Source organism: Castor canadensis, chromosome 5, assembly GCF_047511655.1.
Source record: "Castor canadensis chromosome 5, mCasCan1.hap1v2, whole genome shotgun sequence".
NCBI classification, from domain to species: Eukaryota; Metazoa; Chordata; class Mammalia; order Rodentia; family Castoridae; genus Castor; species Castor canadensis.
In genome coordinates, this window is record NC_133390.1 from 89,909,425 (window position 1) to 89,919,095 (window position 9,671).

Genomic DNA, 9,671 nt, shown 5'->3' on the forward strand with positions numbered 1-9,671 from the left:
CTATTCACATTTGTTATTTAATTTTTTAAAAATAGTATTTCTATTACAAACTGAGTTCAGGATATATTGTTTTCCTATTTGTCCAATAATGTGCTTACAACAAATATCTGCTGACTGTAAATCTTAAAGATTTACAGTCAATTTCAGTTTCTATGATACTGAGAGAGAGGGAAGATAGCAATCTCTAAAACACTGCTCTCTATCCACCTTCCCCTTCTTAAACATGCATACAACACACACACACAACTGTCTACAAACAGAATTTATGTTATTTTTCTATTATATCTCCGGTATATTATCAATTCCAACAAAAAATACAAAAAGATGGATGGCTAAAAAAGCAAGAAAAAAGGGAAAAAGATCAACTTCTGAACAAGCAAGAACTAGTTCTTGTCTTCTGCCACAGGTATATTTAGTAGCATTATATATACTTCTGGAGAAAAGCTGAGTATTACTCTTTTAAGGATACGCTGTCAAAACTGCAGTTTTACAAAGGAAGAATGCAGGGATGTTGTAGTGTTCAAACATTAACTCTGTCAGTTTCTCTCTCTTTGCTCTCGTATTCCACTTGAGAAAGCAGAAAAAAATGCAAGTTATTGTTTAAGAATTAAAATACTGATATATCTCAAGTGATATTACAGAACTATTTTGTCAAACATGTAAAACATTGAAAACAGTAAGACACTACAGTAAATAATCTTTAATAATATCTTTATATTTATTTTTTATTTCTTTTTGTAATTAAATTTGGTAAATGATAAATTAAAACTTTACTATTTAATACGTAAAACTGTTAGCTACTATGAATTCTAGAAATTACAGATTTCAAAATACAGGGAAATTAAGGTTCTTATAAAGTATTATTAAATCTTAAGATTAAATCTAATAACCAAAATCCTAAATATGAATTTTAAAACACCAAATTCTCCCACTCTAAGGTACTGAGAAAAGGAAGCCAGATGTTAGAAACAGTAACAAGCAGCAGGCAAATCAAGGAACCAAACTTAAGTATCTGGATACTTTAAAATAATCTGTGGATTTGTGTCCATTGCAATTCAGATGTTTAGAAATGTTTAAGTACCAATCCAGAGAAGTGATCACACCTGGTCATTTGCTTGCTTTCCCCAAAGGAGAACGGTTTAAACACACTGCTGACTTAAGGGACAATTTAACCCAGGTCAGCTAAAACAAAAAAAAGAGAAGCAATAGCCACTGAAAACTTATCACTATGCTCACCTTCTTGACCTTTTGTCTATGTACTAAGTGTATTTCACAATAGACTTTAATTTAGAAGTTGGTAGCCCTACTCCATCATCTGACTTCTCAGAGATCAGAGTATAAAAGTAGATAGATATACACTGCCTTTGGGTTACAAACAATTCATAAGCCAAAATGGGAAAGTCCAAGGAAATCAAAATTAAACAAATCTCTGGGATAAATAAATAAATAAATAACCACCAGAACTCATTGGGCATTCAGTTCTTCTTGAATATTTACTGAAATAACAAAAGTTGTAATAGTATTTAAAATTAATCCTTTTCCCTAATTTTCAAATTCACAGTGTGAATTTCTATGCTTCTTTAAAGAAAAAGGAAATATTCTTCAAATGAGTAGTAAACTAAAGGACAAAACAAAAACTAAAGAAAAGTTGGAAAAGAATGTCTTTGTCTCACCGGTGCTTCTGACATAAGAACAGGATGCAGGCTGGCTTCTGATTTGACATGCATTTTGTAGGTATGATCCAAAATAGCCTGGAAACTATCCCAGTCTTCCACTAGAATATAAGATAATAGCTTGAAAACAATGCTTACCTGCAGATCAATACAGTATCTTTTCAGAGACTGTTTCTATGACTTGCCAATTAATGCTATAATATATATAATCTACTTATTTTACAGATCTACTCTATAACACAGTACTTTATATAAGAGGTCATCTTTGTTTTCTAGCTATAGAATCTTTCTTTGGTCCCTCTAGTCCCCAGATATGTCCCAAATATAATCAGGGTATCAAAAATACCAAATAATTATTCTTCAATAAATTCTTATTAGAGACCCACTAGGTGATCAGAAGGCAAGAGGAAATGCAAAAGAACTGCATGATCTAGATCGGAAACTCATAAAAACTTACAGTTGGGCTGGGAGCTTGGCTTTAAGTGGTAAAGTGCCTGCCTACCATACTCAAGGCTCTGAATTCAAATGTCAGTACTGCCAAAAAAAAAAAAAAAAAAAAACAAACCCTCACAGTCTATTTGGAAAAATACGATTAAAAGACATTTTCAATCATACTAGACCTTTCTAAATTATTTGGCACTATTGACTATTTGAGGGTTTACAAACATTTTCTGCCACAGCCCAAAGAAGGAATGTCATTAATCTGCACAATATATTTCCACAGGCCCATCTGAATTTTCCATTTTTTTAAGTCAGTGGACTTTTATCAGTAGCTTTAACCTGTCTCTCCCCTTCTTAGTGTAAATCTCAGTATCACAGCTGAGAACACTGACAATCACTGGATTTTTATGCTTTCAGAAACATTTTCTTCTCTCAGATTCCTCTTGAATTTTCCACTATATCCTTAACTATTCCTTTTCAATCTCCTTCATAAATACCTTTTTTTCTCTATTGGTTAAATATAGAACAAGTTTTCACTAGGAACCCTATTCTTAGCCATTTTCTCATATTGCAAACTCTCTAGTATAATGAGCTCAATGTCTTAAATTTTTTTCTCACGACCTTTTGTGGACTTGCTTACTGGATTATCACTCAATGTCCCAAACACTATGAACTCACTAAACTCACTTACCATGCATAAAAGAGTTAATGTAGCAAACTTGACCCTTAAATGATGTCTGAACTTAACTAGTAAATAGATCCTTGTATCAACCCAAAACTTTCCCAATGTAAGAGTAGCTAGCTCTCTGTGCCTAAACTGTAGAAACAATGTGACTTATGCTGATCACCTACTTTCCTTCTGAGAGTCTAGAATTTTAATATATGCTAGGCAGAGGTGGTATCTACAGATCCCAGTAAAAGCCTTACATACTAAGTCTCTAAGCAGTTCCCCTGGTAGACAATATACATGTCATCACCATTTGTTGCTAAGGAATTAAGTTCATCGTGTGTGATTCTGTGGTAAAAAGAAGCTTGGAGGCTTGCGCTTTCTTTCCTCTGGACTCAATCCCTTTTCCCTCTGTCCAATTCCTTTTGTATCTCTTTAGCGTGATAAATCTGAGCTTTCAGTACAACTATACTGAGTCCTGTGAGTCCTTCGAATTGAGTACCTGAACCTGAGAGGAGTTTTGCCTTTAAGACCATAACACTTTTTCTTCCCCTTTCATTCCTATCTCAGTATCTGATATTCTTTATTGAATCACCTAAACCAAAAATCTAGGAATCCTTTTCAACTCCTCTCTCCTTTGTATCTCTTCAGTCACTTAGTACCACCTGTCTCCTGGCTATCCTGAAAGCCACTTTAGGATCTCCACCAATGGTGTTATAGTTTAAAACCTCATTTCTCATCTGGACTCCCACATTTCTTATTTTCCTTCCTGTCTCTAACATTCCCCTCCAATTTAGTCTATATACTGCTATTGGAGAGAGCTTTCAGGATGGCAAATATAAGCATATCACATTTCTGTTTAAATTCTTGTGAAGGTACCCTTCAGTTACTAGATTAATACTCCTTGGGATGGTTTTCAGCCTTTTTATGATTGTTCTCCCCTTATCTTTCCTGCCACTGACCCTAACACACCCAGTGTTGTAGCCATGCTTAACTTACGGCATTTCAAAACATGTCAGTTTCTTTTACAACTCCATTCCTTCACACACGCTGGCCCCTCTACTTTACCCAGTCCTTGTCAGCCATGCTAATTCTTATTCACTGATCAAGATTCAACGTAAGTTACCTTTCTGAAAATCATCACTGACCCCCCCAAATGACAGAATTAAATGCCTCTCCTCTCTAATTCCATTGTTTATTGAGCATGCTAATATACCACTTACCCCTACAATGTACAGTATTTATATTCATACATCTATCTCCCCTACCTGACTAGGAGTTTCTTAAGGAAAAGGAATATTTCTTATGTATCTTTGTAGTTTCAGTGCCTGGAATATCAGTTTGTGGAATTAAAAAAAAAAAAAAAAAAAAGCTGATGTCCAACTTATAAGAAACCTCTGCTTTACACCTAAAATGCACCATGCATATTCTGATTTTATGATAGACCCATAGAAAAAACATACCCATTCCATTTTTCAGTGGTGAAATGGCCTCCATATTCTCCCTGGGAACACGCAGGGCATTAGTGTCAATGTAGAAGGTGGGACCACCTTGTTTGCCTTTATCGCCATCTATTTCCATTAATGTGCTTCCATCATCTCTTTCTAATACCATACCAATAGCTGTGGGGAAATCCACCTGTAAGAGTCAAAAATATGATACAAAGTCTCACCTGCTTTTATTAAAGAGGTTTTTTTTTTTTAACCAAATAATAGCAATTGCCCTATTTGTTCTAAATCAGAAATTCTGCATGAATCAAATTTTTCATTAATAGCTCTTACATATCCAATTAGCTCTAACAGTACATTTACCTTGGGACAGTCCTCACCAGCATAACCAGCTCTCACAGTATAGGATCCAATGTCAAAAACTAGGGCTCCAACTTCATCTGAAAAGATTAAAAGATAACTAACATTAACAACTTGTATTTTACAGAAATTAAAGGCATATTTAACATGCTTAAAAGGAGAATATGTGAAAACTCTATAAAAATTAGTTACATTCATATTATTAGCTTGAAATTAGTTTTAAATGCACCTTAAAGATTCACTTACCTGAAATATAATAAGTCATACACTGTGTATCAGAGGTTCACCAGGAAAGAGGTGGTGCACTAAAACTGGGAAATTAGTTTATTTATTAAAGGGACTATTTACAAATACACAGACAAGGTGTAAAAGGATAAACAGAAGGGACAGTATAATACCCTAGGATTAACAGTAACAGTAACCTTAAACTGAAGAAACAAAGGGGTGGAACCATTACCAGGACCTGCTGAGGAAGTTATCTATGGAGGGCTACCTGACAAGAGCTGTGACCTTCAGCTGAGATGCAGCCAGCCATGGCTGACACAGAGGGGAATGAACCAGGCTACTAAACAGGTCAACCCCCTCCTACCTCATCAACCAGGGTGATTATATAATTTATCCATATCAGGATACTTGTGAATGTGAAAGTGGGCCCTATTGATACTAGAACAAGAAGCACAAAACAAGAAATATAGTTACTCTTTCATTGGCCAAATAAAAAAAGAAGGTAGAAATGGGTGGAAAGTAGACCTGGTGGAGCAAAAGAAAGACATCAGTACACTTGAGCACCACTCAATTGTACATTAAGATAACTTATATTTCATGCAATTAGGGAAGAAACTTAGAAAAGCATTAAGAACAAAGGTATTCTGGGGAATAAGAGCTTAAGGTGTAATGATACAGGCCAAGTAAAAAATCATTAAAATAAAGGTTTGCACATTTCAGAGACTATCAGGAGATATAGGTTTAATGCTATATTTTTTTTCAGTCAAATTCAGAGAAAAGCCTCTAAGTACACTTTTAAAATACTTCATCTAAAATAGTAGACCTCCTAAAGCAAAGCACTTTGGTCTTTCAGATATTTTTTCAATTATTAAAAATAATAAATCCTACTTACTGTCATCAAATAAAATTTAGTAAGTCTGACAAGATCAAATGTAGTCAAGGACATAAAGAGAAGTTCTTATGTATTTGCTAGTAAAAGTTGTAAATCATAACTACTACACATAGTTTAGTTATCTACACAAGTTGAAGGTGTGCCTACATAATAGGTACCTTTCATCTAGTCTAGAGAAACTCGTATGTCGAAAGGAGACATGTACAAGAATATTCATTAGCTATGTGAACTGGGCAACTGAGTAACCTCTCTGCCTCAGCTTCCTAATTTGTAAAATGTGCATTATAGTTCCCACTTCACAGGATGCTAAAATGATCATGCTAGATGCTTTAAAATGTATATGAGCAGTTAGAACAGTACCTGATACACAATGAACACAGTAAGTGTTACCTATTATTACTGTCATCCTGCTTGCCAAGGAAAATGCAGAAATGGTTTCTCAGTAGGGAAATAAATTAATTCATTTATACAGTGGAATGCTGAAAAGCAGCTAAAATTAATGATCAAGAGCTCTAAGCATCAACATGGTCATAACACAGAAATGCTTAGTTTTTAAAGCTAGTTACAAATGTGAATGTGAGTCATCACGATATTTAACTGTTATGGATGCATATATGCGTGGGTCTTAGAATGTTACATGCCAACTTCAGTTACCACTAGGGAAGGAAAGAAGAATCTGTATCAACGACATATTATTTCTTAAAACATCAGAGGCAACTATGATGAAAAATAGTATCTATTTAATTTCAGTGGTAAATATACAAGTATCACGTACAAACTTACATGTATATATTTTATTTCTTTGTACTTTATATGTGAAATAGTCTTTAAGATATATTCCTCTACAATAAGCAGGATGTTGACTCTCAATACCTAAACCATACATGATTATTTTATACTTAAAAAATGAAAAATGACTTACAGAAAAACAACCAAATAACTTTTTTTTTTTAAATGGGAAAAGATTTTGCTGAAATGTCTTTTCCTCATTTTACAGATCACTGTTCCCAACTTACTAAGGAAATAACTAGGCTGGTTACTTAATTTTTTCTATACCTCATTTTCTTCCTCAATCACATGAGGACAGTAGTACTATCTCTCTTGACTGTTGGGGATTAAATTAATTTAGGCATAAACTAAATGTAAAGCCTTTGGAATAGTTCTTGTGCAACAGTATTGCATTCTATATACGTTAGCTACTAGCATTATTACTAACCATACTAAACAGTCATACTAAACAATGCTTTGTAAAGAATAAAGGACGGCCTCCAGCTCCTTCCATCAGTGAACATGACATAATGTAAGTTCCACGAGGCACCGACACATAGACCCAGTTTTTCTATCAGGATTTGACCTTCGAGAAGAGGTAGTAAATTATTAAGAACCACTAGGCCTTCGTCAAAAAAAGGAGGAAAGAAAGAAAACTACTCACAGTGAGAAATTAAAATCAAGAACATGAACGAAGGGAAGGAGATGGTAAGAGTCAGCATATCACCTCACTTTGCAACTTCACCCAAAAAAACTAAGATCTTTGAAAACCTTATTTTTGTTATCCTCTACATGCAAAATACAATCCTCTTCAGAAACTGCTTACTTACTAGAAATACTAACATGGACATATACAAAGGTGTTTCAAATCATCTGGGGATCTTACAAGAATGGAGGCTCTAATTCAGGAGATTTAGTCAGGCTTGAGTCTGTCCATATCTAAAGAGTTTCCAGATAAACTGAGACTGCCTCCTGGCCACCTTTCCAGGTGGTTGGGAGAGTGAGGCAGAGGATAAGAGAGGAGGAGAAGGCGGGATGCAATTAATAGACTGTACTTGAACTGTAGCATTATCTCGGCTAACCCTCACAACCACCTCATGGGGTAGCAATTATCACTCAAAAAAAAAAAAGTTCGGAATAGTTCAGTAAAACTGTCCAAGGCTGGGCGCAGTGGCTCACAGCTGTAATCCCAGCTACTTGGGAGGCAGAGACTGGGAGGATTCGAGGTCAGCCTCCGCAAAAACTTTGGCGAGAATTCCATCTCAACCAATACCTGGGCATAGTGGCACGCCCCTGTCATCTCAGCCACCTGGAAGCCTAAGCAGGAGGATCGCAGGCCAGGCCAGCGCTCAAAAAACTCAGCCCTTATCTTAAAAATAATTATAGAGCAAAAAAGGGTGGGGGTGGGGTGGCTCGAGTGGTAGAACTCTTGCCTAGCAAGTGGGAGACCCTGAGTTCAAACCCCAATACCACCAAAGAAAAAAAAAAAACCCCAAATCTGTCCGAGGCTAAAGTGCTACACAGTGACGCTGATATGACAATTCCCAGCCCGCGGTCATCTCTCCACTACATCACACAACCAGACGCCGAGGACGCCAGTAAACTTTCCGGGCATCCTTAAACTCCGAGTGTCCCTACACTAGTCGCCGAACCGTGTGCGGCGCGCGGGCGCGGACGGACGGGAGGCTGAGTCCTCCAATCAGGGCCGCCATCTCCGGCGCGCGGAGGAACGCTGCGTTCACGCTCGCACGCTGCTGGGATCCCCCCAAGTTGACGGGGACACTCGCGGAGGTGCGAAGTCCCCTCCCCGCGGACGGGGGCACACCCCAAAAACCCAAGTCCTCCCAGGGCGGAGATTCCCCCACGCCCGGGGCGTTCGCAGGACCGGGGGGCTCCGGGGACGGGGATGGGGCGGAGAGGTCGGGGTCCCGACAAGGGAAGACCGGAAGGGACCGCCGGGGAGGGCAGGGTTGGAGGCGGCGGTTACAAACCCCACGCACCAAAAAGGCGCGCTGTCTCGTGCGGCCACACTCACTCACCTCCCCCGTACACCCCGCCGCTCATGGCTGCTGTCGGCACGACTCCTAGGCTGAAAGCTACGGGGAGAAATGACTTCAGCGGCCGCGACTACGGGTAGGATAAGCTTAAGCCCCGGAACCCCTTAACTTCCACCACCACCCGCTTCAGGCAACAAAGCGGAGTCCACACACCCTGGAGCGCAGCCACACTTGCTGGGCCCTTTTACGAGCCAATCCGAGGGCCAGGTCTACGTTACAGCCAATCAGAATTCAGATCCTCTGCATTTCCCTGTCGCGGTATAGCCAGTTTAGCCAATCGAAGGCAGCCATGGAGGCGGGGATAGAAAAGCAACGGAAGAAGGGAAGGAGTTGGGTTGCGGGGCTGGAGTGGGCGGAGCTTCCCGCCCGCAGGGAGGAGGAAGGCTGGATGCAAGTATTCCCCGGCAGGTTCAGGGATATGGCTGGCCATTGAGGAGTGGCGGGAACTCTGCTAGAGGAAGGCGGACTTTCTGGAAACAGTCTGGAAGTTGAGAGACAGTGTCTCCACGTAGCTATTCCTGGCTTTGGGTTGTGATGAATATGGAATTTTGTTTTAATCAGAAAAAGTATTTTCAGTTAACATTTAATTTGAAAAATAAAAGGATGCTCCACTTTGGGTCAGGGGAAATGAGCAAATCAGATAAACTACTAGGTTACTGCATTTTTTAAAATGGTTATTAATAACTAAAAGAAGAAAGAGATGGTACATTATTCCAATTAAATTTAAGTAGCATTTAAAAATTGCAAAAGTGCTGTCATTTTCTTTTATCCTCTGAGAGAGGTATTAAACAAGCTAATCAATACTCATTCAAGCAAGTACCCAGTCTGTCTACTATTCTTAAGTCCTTTATTTCTGCCAATCCAGAACACTGGCTTTTCTCCTTGGATTACTGCAGTCATTTGTCCCTTTTCCTCTTCTGTCTCTGCAGGCAGCTTGATCTATAAAAATGCCAGAATGTAGACATATCCCAATGCTCAAACCTTAAATTGGTATGTCTAGAGTCTAGACATATTGGGGCTACTCTTCACTGTAGGAACAAAGCCCTATTAGTCTCTGTGCCAGCAAAGTGTCAGAAAGTGAGCTGCTGTAGAATGGGGAACAAGGCTAGTGAGAAAACACTTTCTCATCCCACCTGACAG

At 38.4% G+C, this 9,671-nt stretch overlaps 1 protein-coding gene across 3 annotated transcripts in view; it reads right to left on the bottom strand.

Moving 5' to 3' along the window:
- Nucleotides 1–8,709, bottom strand: part of Actl6a (actin like 6A) — a 20,297-nt gene extending 11,588 nt beyond the window's left edge. The window contains exons 1-5 of one of the 3 annotated variants that reach the window (XM_074073714.1): nucleotides 8,685–8,709; nucleotides 4,593–4,669; nucleotides 4,245–4,419; nucleotides 1,674–1,774; nucleotides 470–567 (exon numbers count right to left, since the gene is read on the bottom strand). In XM_074073714.1, coding sequence (XP_073929815.1) covers nucleotides 470–567; nucleotides 1,674–1,774; nucleotides 4,245–4,395 — 350 coding nt within the window. In that variant the 5' untranslated portion in view covers nucleotides 4,396–4,419; nucleotides 4,593–4,669; nucleotides 8,685–8,709. The other 2 variants (XM_020168622.2, XM_074073713.1) reach the window with 2 other exon arrangements.
- Nucleotides 8,710–9,671: the final 962 nt, after the last annotated feature.